Source organism: Neurospora crassa, linkage group IV (genome assembly GCF_000182925.2).
Source record: "Neurospora crassa OR74A linkage group IV, whole genome shotgun sequence".
NCBI lineage: Eukaryota > Fungi > Ascomycota > Sordariomycetes > Sordariales > Sordariaceae > Neurospora > Neurospora crassa.
Genome location: NC_026504.1, coordinates 3,512,274 through 3,535,697, shown reverse-complemented (window position 1 = coordinate 3,535,697; position 23,424 = coordinate 3,512,274). Strand labels below are relative to the sequence as shown.

Sequence of the window (23,424 nt, the reverse complement as noted above, 5' to 3'; positions counted from 1 at the left end):
GGCTGTTGACCGCGAGTGGAGCCCAGTTGGATCCAGCGGGTGCGGCTAGGTTGGTCAGAGCTCCAGTCCGTCCCGTCATCCTGGAGTACCTGGATGGACGACGACAGCCGACGTCGACATCAATCGATACGACCACAACCGCAACCGCCGGCAGGCTTCGACATTCCCTACCGACGCTAATACAAACACACATTTCAGAAGATTTACTCAAGTTATTGCCAGTCACTCAAGTTTCTATCGTTGCATAGCCCTCGTTCCCCGACCGATACCTGACCCAGCCTATCATGGCAACTTCCCAAGCAGACGCTAGGGACCGTCAGTTCCTGGCTGTAATTGGAGACGAGGTGAGTGTGATTTTGCAACTAGGTCTACATCTGTCAAGGAGCTAACAATTATCTAGGACTCCGTCACGGGACTCCTCCTTGCAGGCATTGGCGTAGGTTCCCGTATGGTCCTCGGATGATATGCGGTAGCGGAGTTCTAATACGCACTCGAATCGTAGCACGTTACGGCTCCCCCAGATTCGCAAAAGAACTTTCTTGTGGTGGACAACAAGACGGATAACGCTGCTATCGAGGCGGCCTTTGACCGCTTCACAACCGAGAGGAAGGACATTGGCATTGTTTTGATTAACCAACATGTAAGTGCGGGTCTTGGTTCAAAGGGGGGGCTTGTGGGGAGATATTTCTTATTGACAATTCTGGATAAAATGGGCAACTGACGTGGAAGACACAGATCGCTGATAGGATACGACACCGAGTCGACACTCATACCGCGGCCTTCCCTACCGTTCTCGAGATCCCGAGCAAAGACCACCCTTACGACCCTGAGAAGGACAGTGTTCTCCGCAGAGTCCGTCGTCTGTTTGGTGAATAAACGTGTTTGGCCAGTTTAGCATGGACATAACAAACGGGGAATGATACGCCACGATGGAAGGAATGGAAGCAGTCAGGTTCATGGGGGCATAGCGGAATCAATGTGCCCACGACATCACAGCGGCGGCGCGCAATGCGGGGAACTCAGAATACCTATAAAGAAGCAGAACGACGGGAATGTTTCCTCAGATATGTTCACGCCTAAGCATGCTTAAAGGCAGAAACAGTCTCAAAAACCAACTACTAAACGCGAAAAACTCCAGTACTACCAAAGCAAAACCCATACAAATGCTGTTGCCGTGCAAGTGCCATCATCCGATTCGGTGCCAAGAATGAGTTCATTAATCCATCATGCGCAGTATTCATCCAAGGTCTAGATTAAACATGCCATATCCGTTGTTAATCGTCAAATCCGCTCGCTCTTCACCCAGATCAGAGATCGTCAAGGAAGCCAAGAGTCTTGCGACCAAAGAAGACGGTGGCGGTCAAGCAGGTGATGTGCTTATCGTCGCTGTTGTAGACATCGGCCTCAACAGTGTACTTGCCCTGTAACCATCAAACCGTCCATGTCAGCGAATATTCCCATCAACGACAGCAGTATTGAGAGAGGGGGAAATTGGGCAATAAAGAACGTACAGGTGGGATCTCCTTGGGCAGCTCAACGTTCTTGGTAATCGAGAGTCTGCCCTTCTTGATGGGGCATTCGAGCTCCACGTTCTTCATCTCCTTGCACAGGTCGGCAGAGGTGTTGATCAGGCGGATGTAGCCATACTTGACTTGCAAGTTGACGTATGCCCCTTCCTCGATGGCCTCCTTGACGATACCAGACGCCTCGATTGTCAGGGTCTGACCGCTGTATGTGACAAACCCATTAGCTTTCTGTTTCTGAACATGGTAAGATAAGAGACATGTGACATACGCCTCAGGAGGGTTTGGTGTCAATATGACCTCCTCGATGGTAACAATGTCATCTTTGCGATCGGCCGCAGCGTCACAAAACCTCAAGGGCGACTTTCCGGGAACATCGAGTTCATCGTTGGCAGAGACGCTGTTTTCGCGATAAACGCTAAAAGCGGCGGCGCTCGTGGAAAGGAGAGCGATGACAGCTGCGGAAAGCCTCATGGTGAGTGATGGTAGCGATTTGTCACGGTCGGTGTTCGGTGCCGAGATGTGTTATGGAGACCCTGGAGAGGATGGGATGTGGTTGAGAAAGCGGGGAATATAAACGCTGTCCACCGCCGAGACAGTTACCGACAGTTCGTTGTGTTGAGTTGCGGGATGTCGGCCACAGGGATCTCACGAGTCAAATCGGAATGGCAGTTGTTTACAAAGATGGATGTCGTCGTAGATGGAGACTCCAAATGATACCTCTGATACCAGGAACGAAACAAGCCACAGCAACTGGAAGCGGAGGCAGTCAACTGATGGCGAGCGAGATAATGGGCTGGCGTGACTGGCTGGGTGAGGTTGATCCTGGCTACGCAACCAACCTGCATCAGTAGAGATGGACCTCCACAGGAGCCAGGTCACTGGTTGGCCCAGTCGATAAACACACGCAAACACTCCCGCTTTGGCACTCTGCGCAGGCCTCTCTCACAACGGAACAAGCGAGAGACGTCATTGGGGCATGACGGCGAATGGCGGGTTCGATTTGCCCCAGCCTGCAGCCATTTCCCCAACTTTCTTTTGTCTTGTTTACCTAGTCTTATCATGTGAGTCGGAGCGGATCCACTTATATGTGAGCTGGACCAATCACGACTATTGAGCTACTGCGGCGGCGCCGTTTCCTGAAGCATCGAGTTCTTGGTTCCCAGCTGCTGTCGAAGGATCTTTCGACTTTCATCGCTGGGGTAGGGAGTGACGAAATGTCATATCGGTTGCCCATTCTCAGGTTACGTATACTACACTCAGCGCACTGAACGACACATAACGCTGCATTTTTTTAATTGAATTACATCCTTTCTGCCTTCGCGGCATGGCATATGGGCGTGCTTTTTGAAACCCTTCAGTTTAGGGGTCGCTTATACTCGGAACCCTGGTCGTCAATTGTGCCATTTCGAACATGGCGTTTTTACCAAACATCGAGATCAGAGAACAAACCGACGGACTGTCCGAAATCGCATACGTGGTGCTTGGAACTCAAACATGGGTTTCCTAGACTAAGTTGCGGGAGCGTTGGGAAGTTTGGTTGTCCCTGCGTGACAACTTCGGCTATGGGGGCCGTTTTGCTGCGATAGTCCTGCCGAAGCTGCCATCATTGATGCGCCTTTGTGGAAGAAGTTCATGTCGCCCAAGAGATACAGTTTACAACAATGGTTGGAGTCTTGGAGCAGCGGCCATGTTGTCGCGCAAACTGGAAAGCAGATAGGCAGCGTATCTCTCTGGCCTCGGGCAGATGTCAGACGCACTGATTCAGGCTGGGTCAGGGATTATTGATATGTGTTTCCGGGCGTATCACTGAAACGGGAATGATCGGGACGACGAGTTTCGCTCAGTCGTTCGGCGGCTTGCAGTCGTCTTGATCGGTTTCGGGGTTGTTGGACGAGGTAATTATGCGATATGTCAAACAAGTTGTTGGACAGCAATCAAAGCCAGATGTGCCTTTTCACACAGGAGGTGTAAGACAGAAGAGAAAAGAAAAGAGGAAGTAAAGCCCAAAGGGCAAGCAAGTGAGTCGTGACGGACGGGCGTATTAAATGGAGAAAGGGAAATAAAAAGGAGCAGATTGCATAGTTTCATGTGAATGGCTGCGCCTGGTTGAAGGGTCCCACCGTCCAACGTGATGAGAAAGACATGACAACATTGATTGGAGCGAGTAGCAACTGCAGCAACGCCGAAGCATTGCAGCCACACCTTTGTCACGCTCGAAACCCACTTTGTACGAATAAGCACTAGTGTCAACACTGCTCACGGCTTCGATGATTCGCTCAAATCGACGCTCACCAGCCAGCCAACCAGCCGTTTCCCAACACTCAACAGTGCGACCGAAGTGACCTTGTCCGAGGTTGAGCATGGGCGCGCGTAGGTAGTGTAGATCGGAGCTGGTTTCCAGCAGAAGACGGATCGTCGAACGACACACAAAGCGCCATGGTAAAGGGCATAGCTTATCAATCGTGGACATTGAAGAGGACGGGATTCAAAGGCAGTGCTTATCGACATCGTCTTGGGTTCAATCGCTGTGACATTGGCTGTTTGTTGGACGGTGGTTGCGGTTGGATGACACCCATCTCGAATCTCCGACGCTCACCACTCATCTTCGTCCTAGGCCGAACAATAACTGAGGCGCAGATGCACGCCCCTAAAAACAGGAGTTCAAAGTCCTGGGGCTTTGAACGCAATCTTTCCAAGAAGCAGACATTCCAAAAGGCATCGTCCTCATGTTGAGACGCATCCGTCGCGCTTGAACGGATTGTCACCGGCATCAAGAATGCAAAATATAACACGATATTCGACCCGAGATACCATGCAAGGCATGTACACTATAGAGAGAGTACTGACATCCAAACCCGCCTTCTTGTCATTGTCGCTGCTGTCAATATAGCCGTGGGCTTTTCCCGTTTCCGGAACACAACCCCGTTTCTGCTGCCCGCTGTGGTTATCATCCAGTGAGCCCAGGTACCTGACCTCCTAACCACCTACTACCACCACGGTAGATTGACTTCCGCGACGCGGCTCCTAGAGTTGTCCACGCTCCGAGGTGCTGCATCACGTCTGGATACCCCATCTCCACGGGTAGGCCTCCATAATCCACGATAGGTGGCCATTGCGCACATGGCCTTAATGAACCGCCGTACAAGTCCGTTCTGCCTTCGGCCCTCGCGGCGCGCCTTTTCGTTGATGGAACCCTCACCTTGCACAGTCGCACGCACCCCGCCCTGGCCTCTTTCCAGTTCGCTCTCAGTCCCTTCCCTTCGTGGTTTCCTTTCAGGCCCCCTCCTCCTTGTCCCTCTAAAGACCCCTCCACACTGGCTGGCTGCTCGATCGACATTTCGGCATGCAAACATTTCAAAGCTGCATGCTTTTACTTCATACCATGTCGCATATCAGTCACAGTACTGACGTTTCTTACCATTTCCATTTCCTACTCTTCTCCGCTGCCGTGAGCTTAGTGGCTCGGGCCGGACTCTTCGGTTGCGTTCTTTTTCTTCGTTGATATCATATGGCGGCTGATGCCGTGGGGACCTTTTTTTTTTTTTTTTTTCGATCCGACAAAACAGCCAAGCGTCGCCTACAAAACAGCTGCTTCCTTGGTTGATGGCCCCCGCCCACAGTGGCTGCTGCGAGCTACCAAGGCAGTCTAGAAACACATCGGGCAGAGTAGAAAGTGGTTGCGCTAACAATTTCCCAAGACCCGCCGGGTACCGTAGGGCGAAAAAGACACGCAGCAGACGTGCGAAACAGCTGAGCGAAACACAAGCTGGAGAGCAGAACCAGGAATCCAAGGAAACAAGACCGCCGGCAGCACGTCCACAGTCCACTTGCAGCTTTTATGTCGCCCGCACCGAGGACGCTCACTGCACACAACCTAACAAGGCCCAAGGACAACCCAAGAACTGGACAGGTTCCGATTTGGGGGAAGGCCTGTGCCACGGAGATTTCCACGGCTGCCGAGGGCTGTTTCGTCTGATTGGCCCGTGCTCCTGCTGAGCACTGCAGCGTCCCTCCAGTCTTGCCCGTCCTGGGGGGGTGCCCGTGGTTAGGTACTCTTGCCCGACCTAGGTACTGCCCGCCTCTGCCCTTTGCACAAGAGAGAGCGTGAGAGGGCCACGCATTGGCAGTGGCTGAGGTCAGTGGTGAGTTCCCCCGGTCCCGGTCGCCGTCCCGGGCAATTCCCATTCCCATTTCCACTGCCACCAAAACGAAAGGTGCGCAACCAGAGAACTTGAAGCACCTCAGCTGCAGTGCTGCGACCGACTGCGACAGGCGAGACTGCGAGTGCAGCCCGCCCGCCTTCCTTCCCGTCTTCTTCCTTTCTGAGATGACCTGCCCCCAAAGCCAGACACTGCCAGAGCGAGGGGCCCCAGAGAGGGCCGCCCGCGCGGGCACGGCAGTGGACAGAGCGATTGCAACCAGCACGCCAGCGCCAGTCCAGCCAGAGTCAGACCTGAGTGAGAGTGCAGGCAGGACTTGAGAGGGCAGAGGGCAGAGTTCCCAGAGTGCGAGTGGGCCCCCCTCTCTCCCTCGCACTTCCACTTTGCACTCGATTTCCCATTCCTCCCGTCCCCTTCCACTTGAATTCTCTGGTCTCTTTCTTGGATCTCTTGCCCCCCCTTCGTTTCCGACACCTGCCTACCTATTCATCTTTCACAACAGTCTTGACCAAGTCCGAACCGACTTTCCATTTTCGCGCACATACGACTCTGCCCCGGCCGACTTTACCTTTCTTCAGTTCGTTTCGTTCCTCGCGGCGCAATCTGTTCCCTTCTCGACAAATCCATCTCGTCGTCGTCGTCATTCACCACTGCGTTTCTCCTCGCTTTTGGGCTTGACGCTCGCCACTCCTCCTGCGCAGAAGAACACGATCCAGATCCCGAGAGCGACCTCGACCTGACGCCCGGCTTATTCCTTTTCTGGAGACTTGGTCTTTCAATCTAGGCCTCGACAGTGATTGACGCCGCCTGGGCTCTCTCCTCAAATTCTCGAATTCGACCTTCATCATCAGTTCCGACGTGTTCTTCCGCCCGACCGAGCGTTCCGCTGCCGACTTGTAACCCTGGCTAGTCCATACGACAAACGGGCAATATAATCCAAGGCTGTCTCCCAACGGATGAAAGCCCCGGCTTTTTCGTCAAGTTGTGCTCGTCTCTCTGGTCAGAATCAATTGCGTTGGACAGCGCGCCAGCATGCCCTTCGACCTAGAAAGATAACCAGTCAACAACACCCTCCCGATATCCTACCGAAACCGCCGTCCCGAGGTCTTTCCATAGATTATGACCGACAAGCTGCCGTCACTGCTGACGCCAATCGCGCCTCCTAGTCGGACTTCATTCTCCGTCTCTGCTGCCGTTCCTGTCCAAGATGGTATACGAGCGCAGGAGAATGTTGAGGAAGAGCCGTACACCATTAGGTGTATCTGCAAATACCCCGACGATGACGGAAACACGATCTACTGCGAGCTATGCGATACGTGGCAGCACATCGAATGCTACTACCCCAACAACTCTGAGGATGCTCTCCGCGATCCAGACTTTGCACACTTCTGTGTTGAGTGCCAGCCAAGGCCCTTGGATCGGGAACGAGCCAAAGAAAACCAGAGGCGCAAGCTTACAACGGGTGTCACTGAAGGAATGGCAGACAAGAAGAGCAAGCGTCCTATCTCAAAGAGCCACAAGAAGAAGCCGAAACCGAGCGACCTGCCATTGACTGGTCAGCACTCGAAAGCCGAAAAGCAAGCCAGCATCCAGGACAGCCATCCTCCAACAAAGAAATCGAAAAGCTCGCACAAATCTAGTCATTCGGTTAGCTCACAGGCTGCGAAACGCAGTCCACAATTCGGCAGCACCAAGTCCAACCATGCTCATCCTCCTAGTCCTGCGGCGACGCCACCTGACCTGCCTGCCGACTTTGAGATACATACCTATGCCCCTGCGTTGCTATCCGGCTCCAGTGACCGAGGTGTTGAGATTGTGCATACCAACAGTTTTGCTAGCCTCCAGGTGTCAAACGCCATCTCGGCTTGGCTACGAGACCACAACAAACTCCAGAAAGAGACGGGCTGGGCCTACGCTGACATTTTTCAGCCTCTACCCCCAAATATTGATCAGCTAAAAAGGCCAGTGGATATTGAACTTTCCCGGAAGACACTCGGTCAAGGCACCGTCGCGTCTTGGAAGTGCCTCAAAGCGCCATCGGCTATTGCTCATAACGTCCCTCTTGTGGAACTGAATGGGCAGATCGGGATTCAGAGCAGTTATTGCGCAGATCCCGATAGCCGGTGGCAAGAGCTGACGTCCCCGCTTCCTTATGTCTTCTTCCACCCCATGCTTCCCATTTATATCGACACCAGGAAAGAAGGATCCCAGGCTCGCTATATCCGACGAAGCTGCAAGCCTAATGCCATGCTCGAAACATATCTTTCAGACGGCTATGAGCTTCACTTTTGGCTTGTAACCGACAGGCAGGTCGCAGCTAGGGAAGAAATCACACTGCCCTGGGACTTCCGATTCCCCAATGAGAATAAGTCACGGATGCTCCGGGTTCTGGGGCTCAGTGACGAAGACACTTCAGCCCACGCCGAGTCTTCTGTTGACGATGGGGAATATCAGGCACTTACGAGCTGGCTGCACAACATCCTTTCCGAATATGGAGGCTGTGCGTGCAACCTTGGATCAGAATGTGCATTTGCCCGCTTCCATCGGAATCATTTGGGCAAATCACAGGCGCCAGCAAACCCACCCAAGACCAAGAAGCGAAAAAGCAAAACACAAAGTTCGTCCACCATCGGCACAGGGCCAGCAACGGACAGTCGAGCAGCTAGTGAAGGCCACCTTGAGGATGCTCCCGAGAATGATCGCCGATCAGTGTCTGGCTCAGCACGGAGCAAGCCTCCAAGCCGAGACCTCACCCCCACGGCCCGCCAGGGATCATTCGACACTCTTGGGATATTGACAGAGCCGACCGATCGGGACAAGCGGAAAGTCTCCATGATCGAAGAGACCTTCCGCCGGATCGAGTTACAGCAACAACCTACCAAGAAGCGGAAAGCACGCGGCTCTGATGCAGCTACTACCTCCAAGAAAGGTAGCAAGAGCAGCGCTACAACCCAGACGACAAATGCGACGAATGGACCCGACGAACGCCACTGCCACTTTGCCAATGGTGAAACAGCAATCACCAGCAAAGCAACATCACCAGCAGCAAGTGCGAAATCTGGTCGGGTCACCAAATCGAAGAAAACCAGTTCGAGGAAAGGATCTGTTGCCGTCGTTTCCCATCCTGTTCCTGCGCAGCCAGTCCGTTTGCCGTCTCGCCCCAAGTATGCCGATGCTGGTACTCAAACGAACCCCGACACCGAGGCCAACCCTGCACCCTCGCCGGCACGACCGAAAAGGAGGTTGGTTTCGGTGACGATGCGCATCATGCAGCATCATCGCTGGCTGAAAGAGCAGCAGGGCAAGCAACGACTGCTCAATCAGGCGGTTGCTACTGTCCCAATGGATGTGGATAGTCCAAAAGACAACAAGGCTGTGGTTTCAGTTGCTGGTTCGGTTCAGGATACAACTTTGAAACCCAGTGCACCAAGCAAGGTCACCACAAGTGATGTCGAGATGCCCGACGCGCCCACCGTATCAGCGAGTCATCTGAAGGCTGCCCAAAGTACTTCTGTCGTTACTGCGCCAAAGAGCAAAGTCTTGGATCTGAGGGTTCCCATGCCACCTGTTCCGCCCTTTCCAAGTTCAACCTCTTTGGCCTTGACCTCTACCACTTCTTTACCTGCAGGGACTTCGGCGGCTCAGTCATCATTTTCCGTTACTGGTCTGCCAAGTCCCCTGGGGCCGTCGTCTATCAATGGTCTGACTGCAAACCCAAGCCCAATAAAGAAAAAGTTGAGCTTGAGTGATTACACCAAAAGCAGGATGAACAAAGCTGCGGCAGCTCGCCCATCGGTTAGTGTGCCCTCTCTGAAGCCCAATGCTGCTTTGGACGAGCCAAAGTTGACCACCAGTGACGACAATGGTGGAGCTGCTTCTGGCTCCCCAACCACGGAAAAGGTGACTGATACGACTGGCTCGACCACAGCCGCTTTGGCCTTGACAACTGCAAGCAGCTCTGTGTAACAAGTATATAGACTAAGGTCTTCCCGTGTATGGATTAATGGTGGAGGATGTTCTCAAGTATTTCTGTTAGCGGCTTCTTACTCGGTGTCACTCTTGAGACCTGAGTCATAGAACCCCGACATTCGAGCGAAGCAGCCAGGTCGCTGTTAGGTCCGGGCCGATTGCGATATAAAGTTTTATGGTACTTTTACGTTTTTTTCACAAAATGGGTTTGGCGGCTGGTGATATAATTAACGTGGCGTTTGGGATATTTCTTTCCTGGTCCGGGAAACTGAGTTTTGTGGGACGGCTTCATATCAAGCCTTGGAGCCCCGTACTGGTCGGGAGTTTTTGTGAAACCGGGTTGGGTTGGGTTCACAGTGGTTGGTCTTCCATGATATGGGATGGCTGCCTGGTTTTCGGAGGGGGTTATTTATTTTGTCTGTTATGCTTGCGAGGAAAGACAGGAAGAGAAAGATGAAATGATCAAAATGGGAAAAGCACAACACCATCACATCACTGGATTTCTTGGTCAAAGTCATTGGATGGGTATGTCAAAGGACATGTCTCAACCCCTTTTTCCCTTGCCCAATCTTGAACTTCGTTCTTACTTTTTTATCTTCTTGTCCTCTCTTTCAATCTCTCACTTCTTTTTATGATGACCAATGGATGGATGGACGGATGGATGGATGGATCACGGCTTTTTTTTCTATCTACGCTACTACGCTACTCAAGCAATAGTGATAACGCTTTGCCAAGGCAGTTGAGGCACTCATTGAATCTTTGAAATGTTTCAAGTAGTTTACGATACATTTGCTGTATTTTCTTGATTTCGTTGGTCAGAACCTCAGGCATGTGTCTTGATCCTCCTTTGTTGGCATGGAGAAAACTAGTCATTTTGTCCTCGAAATATCTTCTGCTCTGTTGCCATTTAGTCAAGAGGGCTGGGGAAAGGAATACTACGAACTTTCTGTACATGACATTCAGTCACGGTATCCCCGAGCCACCTATATATACACCACAAGCCAGCCAGCCAGCCACCCAGCAGTACATGTATAAATATCCTGTTTGCTCGATGAAATGTTGTTGCTAGCTGTTACGTTTTACTCGCCTAAAATACATACATAGTTATTCATGTAGCTTCACAATTCCTACCGTGAATCCCACGTGTATACAAAAAAAAAAATACAAAGTGTCTACTATATAACTTACAAATTCAGTATTCGTATTATGCCGGACCAAATCTCGGATACCAAGTAAGATTGATAACACACACTTTGCCGGTTCCAGTCTCAAGACTAAAGATGCTCAGGATGTGTACGTATGTGGTCTTCTATATGCCTCGGGGCACAGGCACAACATACCATGATACTATAGTGTAGTGCGTCAATCACACCCCTTTTTTTTTTCTCCTTTTTTTTTCTGCTAACATAGCGGGGAGTCTGGAGGAGTTTTCTTTGTTATTTCTCGGTGGCTTGAAGAGGGGCTAGCTAACCCGTGGGTATATATATTGTACTGGTATGTCCGACTCTACACTCGGCACCCGAATGTATGTGGGTAGATATGACGCCGTATTTACTTGCTGAAGTTCAGCTAAAAGAGAAAAAGAAGAGAAGAAGAAAAAAAAAGAAAAAAAAAAAAAAAAAAAAAAAAAAAAAAAAAGGCTTATCCCTCTTCGAGCGCCCGACAGAAAGCAGGAAAAAGAAGCAACATGCTTCTTTACATTTGAATATGTCCGCTCATTTAGTGAAAACCTTTTAATGATGCACGATACTTCCTTCCCCCCCCCCCCCCCTTCCCTCCCCCCTCTTTGCGTCTTAAGGCACAGAGGCTCGGACTTGGGCGTTACAGAACTGCTAGCGTCCTGTCTGATATCCAGGTTTTTCAGGCATTACCTCTTTTCTGTTTTTTTTTTATGGCCATTTTACTCAGTCACCAAGCGGAGATATCAGGTTTAGGTACGGACGTACATGGACCAAAAGAGAATGAATGGGTGTATAGATGGATGTGTAAATACAATGTTCGAAAGACTCAGGAGTGCTTGCTGCTATTCTATTTCTGGTCCTTAATCCTGAAGTAATCAGAGATATGAACCATCGTGAGCTCAAAATCGAGAATTGATTCTTCGAGGGTTTCGGGTTCCATTCCCGTCTCCTTCCTAGTGAGATTGAGGGACAAGTGAAATAAGTCCTCAACCGCTCCAACCATAGTCGGACTTGATGTATGGTAATAACCTTGTAAAAAAGAACGGCAAATGAGTCTTGGCAGCACAAAAAGAACTTATTCGGGAAGAAGGAAATGGAGTCTATCATCATCCAGATAATTTCGAATATATAATCATGTTCAGTAAAGACAAGAAAACTGGATCGTCCTAAATGTGTGCCAATGAGAATTCGAAAATGATACCACCGAAGAGCGCTTTCGGTACATACGTCCAAACGACCTACTGACAACACTCAAACAAACCTGCACTACCAATAAATGACCAGACCCAAAAACAAAAAACATGCGGACTATGCAACCATACCAACGGAGGTTCCAAGCCTTTTCTTTCTAGCTTGCTAGATACAGATGCACACGCAGGTACTTACTAAACTAACTTCCGCTTGCACAAAGCACACTACCCCACGTAGAGCAAACAGCTCATACACACAGGACGCAGTGTCTTATCACCTTAGACATACATACAGTTCCAGACTCGTAAGCTGTTGTTATATATCACTCAGAATGTTCCTCCACCGGTCCATAGTTGTTGTCCCTCAATTCCTCCTTTTGTATGCTCCGATTGACCTCATAACCACAATGTACCTCAAGCTTCATGATATAATCGGACAAATACCCCTATACTTAGCTTTCGTTACCTCGTACTTCTAATCCTTGAGAGGAGATTCTCACTCAGTTAACCACACTTAACAAGCCACCCAACAAACATCAACACACCAACACATTCGACCAAACGTATTCGGGGGGTTTATCGGGGGTATCACTGTTCTAAACACAACATTTCACGTCGCCTATCTCCTAGCCTCCCTTACTGATTCCCCGGACCCGGTTGATGAGGGTATTGCATCTGCGCCGAGTAATTCGGATTGAACCCTCCGAAAGAGCTTAATTGCACCAGATAATTCCAATCCATCTGCGAAATGTCGAGATCCATTGAGCCTGCTGACGGTGGCGCTGGCGCTCCAGCCCCAAACATCTGGCCCATGCCAGTATCGAAGCCTCCGTTGGGCGATCCGAACATCATCGACTCGTTCATCATCATGCTAGCTGAACCCATTTGCGGTGACGTATCAGTCTGTGGCGTTTGCTGCATCGGTTTGGGTGTCGTGTACATTCCCGCCTGCATGCCGACGCCAGGAAGCCCATGAGGGCCTGCCATGCCCGCCATAGCAGGAGGCATGGATGCCGTGGGCATCATTCCTGGCGGCGTAGCCGAGTTGGCCACGGACTGTCGTGGATCCGATGACATGGACATGCTGCCACCAACACCGCCGACTGGACCACTACCAACTTGCGGAGGACTGTTTGGTCGTTTGAACTTGGCTGCCGTATTGCGCATCAGAGTCACTATTTTCGGCGTCTGTAAATGACGTCCAAGTTGGTTCTGCGCCGCCTCGTGGGCATCCCAGGCCTTAACAAAGAAGCCGCCGAGAGCGATATGCATCGGTGTACGCAAATTAGATGTCAAGCCACGGCGTTCCAAGTTCTCGATCATAAGAGTCCAGGCACGCTCGCAGGGCGCACCAGTCGTGCGCGTTCTCAGATCCTGTACAAGGAAAATGTAGGCCGGCAACGGAAAGTTGAGCATAGTGTACCACTTAAATCCTTTCAAAGCCTCATTGCCCTGCAACATGTTGTCATATTCAACCATCAGCATGGCCTGCTCAAAAAGTGCGTCTCGTTCATTGTGGTCCATGACACCCTGGGTGGCTTCGCGACAGAGAAAGTCAATAACTCGGAGTTTGCCGAGCGCTTGCCTTGTCACCAACAGGGTGAAGAAGTGCAGAGGTACCTTGGGGTCGCAATACTTGAGGTAAGCATTCTCCATATACGTGCAAAAACTTTCCAAATCGCGCGGCAAATTGGTGTTTGCAACGTGGGTAACAACATCTGGTGACGCCGGAGATGGGCTGAAATGTACTCGCGGCTGCGTGACGCGAGTCCCTCCAGGTGTAGTCACGACAGCACGAAGTCCATTAGGCTCCGCGGCAACCGTTAACTCAATCCGGGTGAGGGTGAATAGCATTTCGGTCGGGCCGGGGTATTGAGTCGGGAAGTCCTTTCCGTGGAGGTTGAGATCCGAGTCGTTGATATTTAGGGGGAATCTGCAATCACCGCCGCAGCTCGATAACGCGGTAATGGCCGAACCAGTGATCTCTGCTATTCGCTTGTCCAAAATAACAATCTGCCACCATAGACGTCTTCGTTGCTCCACCTCAAACGGAGGTAACCGAAACTGTTGTCCATCCTTGTGAATGCCCATCCGGGTCGCAATTCTGACGGCAATACCCATCAAGCAAAACATCGAGCGTGGGTCAACATATTGGCGGACACAGAGCTAGGATAGATGGTGTCAGCTGATAACGTTCTGTAACGTAGTTGGGCAACAACTTACCAGATACAACAGGAAAGCTTGCAAGGTCATGATCTCGTTTGATCTCATAAAGCCAGCATTGACCAGAGCCTGCTGTGTTGCGCCATGGTATTTCGCCAACAGTATAGTCCTGTCTTCTCCAAATTCGGTCTGAACTTCTTCAGCAGTCATCGATGTAACAGCAGAGAAGTAGATGGCGAACATGAGAACCTCCAAAGGCTTGGGGATATTTGCCGGTTTTGCGCCAGCACTTATGATTTGCTTCTGCAGAGAGGAAGTGTGGCTGAGTTTTAAGAGTGGGTTAACATTTGTGATGTAGGTCTGCCATAGCTGGAATATCTGAAACGAGGACGGGTGCGAATTGGTCACGCTGGTAGGAGATCCGCCGACGACGAAAGGGAAGCCATCGTTGTTATCGAACATCGTGTCGTATGCATGATGGAGTGTTGGCCCCTCACAATCCTCATCGGAGGAATCTGCAAGCTCCTCGTCCATGGCTCGGAACTACGGTTTTTTTTGTTCTTGGGTCAACATTTTGCACAGAGACCTGGTCATGGCCATTGGATTGACTGTAGAGTCTTTAAAGAATGCCAAAGAAGGTATATGGGCCAGCCGAAGCACGCAAGTCCAATACTGAACAAACCCGGAATATGGAATGGTGACGACGAGCATTGGATGGATAGGGGGTTCGATCACGCTTACCTCCTTGTTATATGGGAACCACTTTTGCCTGAGTGAAGCAAGGGCACGAAGTTAGCGTGGTGTGGGGGGGGGGGGGGGGGTTCATCAGTGAAGGATTACATGGGAAGGACTGACTTATCATATCCCTGATCGCCAGGCGAGACATGATCTGCGGCACTCGAAGGGGATGTCTTGAGCCCGCTAAGGTCCTGCTCCAGGTCGGCAACATCGTCGACGCATTCCGATATTTTGAGGTCGTGGGCAATGGGCTCAAAGTTGACGCCATGCTGCGAAAGGAGGGATTCATATTTCTTGAGGCGGTCGATGAGGTCCCGCTCATGCGGCTTCTTTTTGCGGCGCCTAGGCGGCTGGGGCGGGACAACGCGGCACTCGACGCCGGCCTTGACGCAGTTGGCACAAGGTTTCTGCTTGTCGCAACGGACCTTGCGCTGCTGACAAAGGACGCATGAATGGCCTCGCGTCAACTTCATCACCGAGGGTTCAGCGACGGCCTGAAGGGAATGGACGCCGACGGAATGCCTCTGCTCCGACGACGACGACGAGGGCGGCAACGGGGGTTGCGGGTGCTGGTGAAGGTAGTCATGCCGCTGGTCCGGCGGCGTAAGCTCCGAAGCCATGTTGGCCACCAGTCGACTACCTTGACTTATGTAAAAGCGTGTTGCGGGGGTCCCCGTGAAGCTTGGTCGGATGCAGACGGGCCGCTCGGGTCCGAGACGGGACTTGACCCAGCCGTGGTTTTCCAGGCCAGTTGAGTGGCAGCGCTTTCTGCCTGCTGAGCCAGGCCTACCAGGCCACGCCTAGCAAGCCCCCAACCACAAGTGGCCGTTATTTTCAAGGGTGAGGTAACTTTGCTGGCGTCACCACAGACTCACAGTTCCCGCACTTGTTTCTGCAGTTTTCTCTTGACGGCGTGCGTGGGCGTGCCAAGGGTCGGCTCCTGGGGTCACCCAGGGCTCGAAGACAGATGCTTGTGTGCAGAACCGCAGGACAGCCGCTACAAAAGGAAACTTGTACAGTTCTCTGCTATCCTGTATTGGGTATACCGTCAGCTTGCGCTCGCCTTATTCTGCTTCCCTGACCTCTGGTCTCCTCTAGTCCAGTCCTGGTAGCGCACGCGGGAGGCGGATGGTGTCTCCGTGGCTGAAACCACACTACTCGCGGGCGGGATGCCTTGGCGTGCTCGAGGAACTGAAGGGGTAATGTGATAGTTGGGTACTTTCTACCTTTCTTTAGCCATCAATGTCCAACAAGTAGATGTGAGGGAGGGGCCAGGGCAGTGGGAGCTTGCGGATGGACGTGGGATATCCGTGTGTGAGGTATGTATGCCAGTATGTGTGTGTGTGTGTGTGTGTGTGCCGCCAGTCAGGTGTGCAGGATTAGAGTGTCGTCCACAGCATGTATCTGTCGCTGGATGAAGGGCGATGTGTGTAGTATCAGCGAAGGCAAAAGCAGGTACTGGTAGTATGTGATGGGGCGGATCGGGGTACCTCAACTGGAATGTGGAAGGGTCAAGATCCAATCTCCAGACAGATACCGCTCGATGTCAATTTTCTGTCCCCAAGGTCCGGTGTCCGGTCCTCAGCTGTCTGGATCCTTGGCCGAATCTGGAATCTGGAACCCGGAGGCCGGGGGCCTGATGGCTGCTGCTGCCAGCAGGACAGGCGCAGAAAAGCCACACCCGATTTAGAGATGCGTCACAATTCTCCAGAGACGTAAATGGATGATAGTTGGGAGTGAGCTGCCGACAGAGGTAGGTAGGTAGGTAGGTAGCGAAAGGCTGTGGTCGGCTGCTGGTAGGCTGGTCGAGGGAGTGCCAGAGTAGAGTGGAGGAGGCTCGGGACCAGATGAGACATCGAAGCACCCGAAGTGCCCGAACGCTGGGGGGGAAAAAAAAGAAGGAGTCAATAGCACCTACCTTGCGTTGGTAGCCGTGGAATGCTGGGATGGCGAAGAAAGCGTGGCCAGCAGAGGGGTTCAGTTGCAAAAAGGAAAGCGGGCGATTGGATGCGCTTTCGGCAACACAAGATAAAGTGGTCTAAAATGGTATGCGCTTGTAGGCGCTTGTTCCTGTCCCAAGCTGTTGGTGCTATACTGTGGATTTCGTGTGTTGAACGACGACGACGACGACGAAGAAAGAATAAGAAACAAATAAAAGGACGATGACCCGACCAGAAGAAAATGAAAAGACGCAAGCAAACAGAGCCAGCCCTGACGAGAGGAGCAAGGCGATGAAAAGCAGCCAGAAGCAGCAGAAAGCAGTAGCAATCAAGCCAATTCGAGGAGACTAAAGAAACCGAGAGAAGGCAAGCAAGGAAGCAAGCAACAGGCGTGCTGGTATGGCTCGTAAAGGGTTAGATCCTGTCCAAAGTCCAGACACTCCAAGTCCACACATCCTGACCGCTCGTCTCTGCTTGCACTGCTAAGCCTTGTGGATGATGAATGCCCAGCTTAAGACTGCTCGTTCCCCTCCAGCCCCGGTTCCAGTCTCGTGGCCTCTTTCAAGTTGGTCTCCTGTCTCTTCCTCGTCCTGGTTTCTTTGTCCTTCCCCGCCGCAGCACGGGTTTCTTACCTAGGCCGCGCATGCCTTGCTGGATCCGTCTATACGATGGATGTCGGCCTTGATACTCGATACGTCCTAATAAGAATCATGACCTTGGATCGAAGCTAGACTGGACTGGAGGCAGCTGACCAAAGTGTATCTCCGAACTGTCCTCAGCTGTCACTGCCACTCACTGCCACTGTGACAGCTACTGTGCATCGGGAAATGCTAACTGCAATTGCCGTGGAATTGGAAGCGCTGTCGCATTAGATTGTGCGCCAGCTATAGGTTGACAAGAGCCAGCCCTACTGTGTATTGCGCACCTTGGGGGGTTAGCGAGATGCTTGGCCCCTTTCTTTCCATTTTCTGGTGTGTGTGTGTGCGTGTGTCTGTGTAAGGCGTGAGAGTTGGCAGCGGGATATCGCCGTCGCTTGTGCACCTTTGACAATTGCATACCACTCATTGCCCATCCCTTCCCTTCCGCTTCCGCTGCTGCTGCTCTCTGATGGCCGTGACGAGCATGACGACGGAATATTACCACCTACCTATATTACCTGTACGGTTCACTACTTGATCTCTGGTGTCTCGAGGCCGACGTCGGGCCCTTAGAGTTCAAAGCAATGTTCGCACTGGTATTGACCGATCCCGGCACTGTGGATAGTGCGTAAAGAGTGAAACGAGACGATGCAGGAGCGCGACGAGGTACCTTCCTGGCACCCCGGTTGTTGGTTTCGGGACCGAGAGCTCTCTTTCGTACCCGAGGAATTCAGGCCAGGAGCGAAAAAGTGGATTTGCCCTGAATGCAATGAGGTTAAGAGTGGGTCCAACCAAACCTCCTCCACTCGGCGGGGTCATAGGGCACCAGAGCCGCTAAATCCACCTGGAGATCGCAACTTGACCCAAAAAACAGGTCGGTTCTTGCAGGGGCCGACCACCGCCTGTGCCATTTGATTGTACGACACTCAGACGCTAAGCCTTTGAGAAGCCATTGCGTCTGGGCCGCATCTCCCCCCCGGGGTCCAGCTCCACACGACACCGCGCTCATGGACCTAACCTGCAGGAGCGGATCTTGCGATGGGGAACTCCTGCCCTTTCTTCGCTTCGCGCAAGGTACAAGATGCCATTTTGGCTAGTAAACGAGATAGTGGGACAAAGAATAGGTAAGGCAGGCAGGAGTGGTCCGGGTAATCAGGTCAGAAACAGGCAATTGTCGCGCAGGGAGGACAGAGTGAAGTAAGTGGACGGGAATGCAGAGTCTGCACCCAAAGCTCCGATGCTCCGACATCTTAGGTTTCCATCCTCTTTGCTTTGACAAATTGCAGTGATGGGAATGGGAACACCAACACTCTCTTCAATGCCCAAGATAGCAGCCCTTGGGATGGCGAAATGGAAAACGATAGGTAGAGCAAAGGTAGAGGTAGCCACTCGCTTCATTACGCCTATCATTCATCCGCCTCCCTTCATCTTCTTCATTGCCTCGGTTCCCCTGTCCCTCCATCCATCTCGCGCCCGTCATCCAATATCAAAGTTGCATATTCCCGACAGAATGGGAGCAGCATGCCTCTACATGGCTCTACATGGACCATACATGGGGACCACTGAGGAATTTGAAAATCCCTACTGAAGGCACATGGACTGGATCTTGCCCATGTCCCAATGGATGTGTCCATGTAACTCAGGTATTTCGGATCACAATTCATCCTGACGCGGTGCCGTAGGTTGAGGTTAAGGGACCGATGCGCATGTTAAGAGCTAGATGGTCCGACGGATTGATCTTGAACTCGCGGGTCCACGGTCTCATACTTGCCGTCACCCGTCATCCACGCCTGCCTGTCGCCTAGACTAGCATCTCCGGAGGCTGTCAAATCGTCACGCTGGTTACTTTTTATGTCCGAGACCAAGAGAACAGTGTCTTATATAGACGACCGCGTGCGCGACGCTGCCTTTTCTTTCTTTCTTGCCGCGATCCCCCTCTTCTTTCTTTCTACGCTTCTTCTAATTCTCTGGATACCTCTGTGACGATATCATTAGTACATACGCAAGCAAGCACTGCCGGATCAGCATATCTTTGACGCACCTCTGATTGTGTTGTACTGGTTTAGTTGCTTCCCGTCTTCAGCTTTTTGTTTACATACTCCCCACATCTCCTCCAAAGGCTTGGCTCATTCAAGTCACTCACCGTGCGTCACCTAATCCTCACCTCGTTACGTCTCATCTCAACAACCACACGATTCCGGAACCTCACACCTGGATAATTGGCGTGATGAGGCATGACTAATTAGCCGACCCGGCCGTTTGTTGTTTCGTCTGACTATCCGAACTCAGTTTGTGAGACCTTAAAATTGGCCCCCTTCGTCACCAAGGCTGCCAGTGTCCAGCACGAAAAGAAGGAGAGAAGCAGAGGAGAAACGCGAGAAAGAGGAGCGAGAAGGAAAACCAACGAAGAGAGACCTGCTTGTAATAGGACCCCGGGACGAACCCCCCATCGGCCATCGGATCACAACAAGTGTCTCGGTCGCACTCTGTCCCCGCTCCCGCCCGGCAGGCTGGTCCTCCTTTTTCCACGGGACCCCGTCGCCTCGCTTTCCATCTTTCTGCGACCTCCCACCAAGTTTCGAGCCCCCATCCATAATGGCTACCGTCTCGCAGTCCACCGCGTCCCTCAGTAGTAGTGGCAAGTCAAGCCATCATAATCGCCCGGGAGACGAATCCAAGGGCGCTGGTAGCATGGCAGAACCAAACGATGTCGAAAAGCTCTCTCCCTCTCCGCCGCCTACGGGCCAACCGCAGCCAAATGAGAAAGATCTGTACAAGCCAAAGAGCCCAAGGTTCTGGTTGACTCTGTTGTGCAACTTTATGGCGCTGTTTCTCGTTGCTCTCGACAGGACAATTATCGCGACCGCCGTTCCGCGCATATCCGACGAGTTCAACGCTTTGGGTGATATCGGATGGTATGGCTCCGCTTACATGTTAACCACATCGTGTGCTCAACTTGTCTATGGGCGCATCTACAAGTTTTATGATATGAAATGGTCAGTATCTTCGTTATGCTATTCGTGAACAGTGAAGTGGGGATCTGTGCTAATAGAACACTCCATCTATAGGGTCTTTCTGGTCAGCGTTGTCGTCTTCGAGATTGGCTCCGCCATCTGCGGCGCGGCACCGAGCTCCACCGTATTCATCGTTGGTCGTGCCATTGCTGGCATGGCTTCTGCCGGTATCTTCTCCGGCTGCATGTTGATCATGATCCCTATGGTCCCCTTGCACCGCAGGCCTGCCTTTCAAGGTCTCTTCGGCATGGTGTTTGGTATTGCATCGGTTATGGGCCCCTTGATCGGCGGAGGTTTCACGAGCGGTGCCACTTGGCGTTGGTGTTTCTACATCAACTTGCCCATCGGTGCTGTCAGCTTTATCTTTATGGTCTTCTTCTGGAACCCACCGAAAGAGAAGCGCCCACCTGCTAGGCCTGGAGTACACATCAAACGGCTGGACCCCATCGGCATGATTTTCTTCCTTCCTGGAACCGTGTGTCTGTTGCTTGCTTTACAGTGGGCCGGTTCGACCTATGCGTGGAATTCGTGGCGTATCATTCTCCTCTTCGCGCTCTTTGGGGCATGTACGGCGGCTTTTATTGTTGTCCAGATCTTGAAACCCAAGACGGCTATGGTGCCGCCAAAGGTCATCACACAGAGAAGTGTGGCTTTTGGCACCGCCTTTACCTTTTTCTTGGCAGGGTCTATGCTTATGATGGTGTATTACGTACCGATATGGTGTAAGTTTTTATATCCAACAATAGCCCCTTTTAATCTGAACTATAGCTGACCAACAACGTCGATCAAAAGTCCAAACCGTTAAGCAGGTCGATCCCATCAAGTCGGGTATCTATACACTCCCGCTCGTTCTCAGCCTGGTCGTTTCGAGTATCATTGCCGGTATCATTACCCAGAAAATCGGATACTATGTACCATCTATGCTCGTCGCTCCCTCACTCATGTCGGTAGGCGAGGGTCTCATGAGCACACTAAATCCAGGCAGTCCGTCTTCGCACTGGGCCGCCTTCCAGTTCCTGACAGGGTTCGGTCTCGGCTTTGGAATGCAGACGTCAGGTTTGGCCATCCAGACGGTTTTGCCGAAAGAAGATGTCAGCACAGGCATTGCCATTAACTTCTTTGTCCAACAATTGGGCGGCGCCGTTTTCACATCAGTGGGCCAGACTATCCTGAGCAACCTCCTGGTCAAGAAACTGTCCGGAATCCCTGGTATCGGCGGCCATGTCATCGTTAACGAAGGCGCCACGCAGCTCACCAACGAAGTACCACCTGAATACAAAGATCGCGTAATCGGCGCATATAACTATGCTTGCCAGCGCATCTTTCTAGCGGCCATGGGTCTTGCATTCGCCTCGCTCCTCTGCGCATTCGGAATGGAATGGAAGAGTATCAAGAAGGGAAGACAAGGGCCACCACCCTCGCAACCTCCTGAAAATGGATCTCAAGGACCCAACGAAGGTCTCCTCCGTCCCTCGTCATCTTTCCCTCTAAAAGACCCATCAGAAGGACCAACAACGAATGGATTGATCATGGCCAAGAAGGAAGCCCCAGCCGAAGGCCTCCCACGACAACACCTCAGAAGCCGAAATTCGAGGCGAGAGTCGCTCGCATCTGAGGGCAGGGCCTCGGGAGTGCTGACAAAGCCGCCGCCGGCGCATATGATTCCTGGATCTCCGACCTCGGCCAAGGACAGTCCTAGATCCAGTGATCAGAAGATAGAGCAAGATAGGGGATCGAGTTATCACTCGGCGCCGACAAATATGGGCAGTCAAGAAATGAAGGAGCTTCCTAGTCCTGCTGCTTGAGTTGCTTGGGATGAATAACACAAGTTGGACAATAGTTGGATTATAAAACACGGGTTGGACATGATGATGTAGTTGAAAACCAGACACCCTATGTATTCAATTTCGGGATCAGATGACAGTCAATGGTGTTACCTCATAAACCTTGTGAAGGTTTGGGTTGCGGATTGGAACAGAAGGCGAGCGAGTTAGTGTGACGAACTGGAGTACCTATTTAGACAAATCTGTATTACCAATAAAGAACGTTATGTTATGGGTTTGGCTGATCAATATGGATTGGAATGGTTTAAACGGTGTTTGAGATAACATAGCAAGGTGAGGATACTATGCCTAGGTAGATAGGAAGATGCAAATGATTGAGGTGTTGAACAAGAAGTAAGCGGGCACAGTGGAGACCAAGAGCCGTGCCGGGTTGCGGGGTCGCAGCGGCAGGGAGATCCCCGCCATGCGTTCCCACACTCAAACACCTGTGCAGTCTTGGCGGACGTGTGCGTGTACACACACACACAACTTTTTGGCAAAACGGACCATTGAAACGAAAGATGGAGATGACGAGATGTAATTATCCTGGAGGAAAAACTATTTCTTAGTAGTTCTAAGTACGCTGATCCTAAATCTCAAGTCGGTTTTCCTCTATCTCCCCGTTTGGTAGAGATATAAGCAAATGAAATCTCATCGATGGTCCATTTTGCCAAAAAGTTGTGTGTGTGTGTACACACACACGTCCGCCAAGACTGCACAGGTGTTTGAGTGTGGGAACGGGAACTTTCAATTGCGGAGCCGGCATTTGCAAGCTCAAGTGGACCTAGTCTCACGGATCCACTCACGGATTCCAGGTGGGGCCTCAGCATCAGTCAACCCCCTCTATAAAAAGGACCCCACAACTTCCAACTTGCAGTACTTCTTTCCTCTTTCCTCCCCCGTGAAGCTTCGTCCTCTTCAATGCTGCGTTTCTATGCACCAACGGAGAGTTCTGCCTCGGCAGTCCTTTCATCATGGCATATGAGAAATTCGGAGAAATCGCTTCACCTTCAGCCACCCCTCTGATCGCGTCAGGGTCGGCTCACTCCGGTGGCCTGGCTTTGTCAAGATTGAGGAGCTGC

General features: G+C 51.8%; 5 protein-coding genes across 7 annotated transcripts; 3 read left to right on the top strand and 2 right to left on the bottom strand.

The window, feature by feature from the left end:
• Positions 1 to 71: 71 nt before the first annotated feature.
• On the top strand, positions 72 to 1,223 carry vma-7 (vacuolar membrane ATPase-7). The gene is made up of 4 exons (XM_952371.3): positions 72 to 344; positions 401 to 436; positions 503 to 640; positions 736 to 1,223. Exons 1-4 carry the CDS (start codon positions 285 to 287, stop codon positions 874 to 876), a joined length of 375 nt encoding a protein of 124 aa, XP_957464.1. The 5' UTR covers positions 72 to 284; the 3' UTR covers positions 877 to 1,223.
• On the bottom strand, positions 914 to 2,436 carry NCU04388 (phosphatidylglycerol/phosphatidylinositol transfer protein). Its single transcript, XM_952372.3, has 3 exons — positions 1,795 to 2,436; positions 1,512 to 1,728; positions 914 to 1,421 (listed from the first exon to the last, which is right to left on the bottom strand). Exons 1-3 carry the CDS (start codon positions 1,995 to 1,997, stop codon positions 1,308 to 1,310), a joined length of 534 nt encoding a protein of 177 aa, XP_957465.1. The 5' UTR covers positions 1,998 to 2,436; the 3' UTR covers positions 914 to 1,307.
• Positions 2,437 to 5,732: 3,296 nt separating this feature from the next.
• set-4 (set-domain histone methyltransferase-4) lies at positions 5,733 to 10,765 on the top strand. Its single transcript, XM_952373.2, has one exon. It carries the CDS (start codon positions 6,806 to 6,808, stop codon positions 9,650 to 9,652), a length of 2,847 nt encoding a protein of 948 aa, XP_957466.2. The 5' UTR covers positions 5,733 to 6,805; the 3' UTR covers positions 9,653 to 10,765.
• A 1,374-nt stretch (positions 10,766 to 12,139) lies between these two features.
• On the bottom strand, positions 12,140 to 17,159 carry col-22 (colonial-22). 3 transcript variants are annotated; one of them, XM_011395792.1, is made up of 5 exons: positions 16,154 to 17,159; positions 15,045 to 15,958; positions 14,931 to 14,958; positions 14,250 to 14,732; positions 12,140 to 14,192 (listed from the first exon to the last, which is right to left on the bottom strand). In XM_011395792.1, exons 2-5 carry the CDS (start codon positions 15,545 to 15,547, stop codon positions 12,663 to 12,665), a joined length of 2,544 nt encoding a protein of 847 aa, XP_011394094.1. In that variant the 5' UTR covers positions 15,548 to 15,958; positions 16,154 to 17,159; the 3' UTR covers positions 12,140 to 12,662. The 3 variants fall into 3 exon arrangements, with proteins under 3 accessions (XP_011394094.1, XP_011394095.1, XP_011394093.1); XM_011395793.1 differs by having other exon boundaries at positions 15,045 to 16,149; positions 16,846 to 17,159; XM_011395791.1 differs by having other exon boundaries at positions 16,846 to 17,159.
• A 2,941-nt stretch (positions 17,160 to 20,100) lies between these two features.
• Positions 20,101 to 22,578, top strand: NCU04391 (MFS aflatoxin efflux pump; the record flags this gene model as incomplete). Its single annotated transcript, XM_952375.3, has 3 exons — positions 20,101 to 20,501; positions 20,574 to 21,241; positions 21,312 to 22,578. The coding sequence occupies 3 exons, from the start codon at positions 20,101 to 20,103 to the stop codon at positions 22,322 to 22,324; spliced, it is 2,082 nt and encodes a 693-aa protein (XP_957468.3). The 3' UTR covers positions 22,325 to 22,578.
• Positions 22,579 to 23,424: the final 846 nt, after the last annotated feature.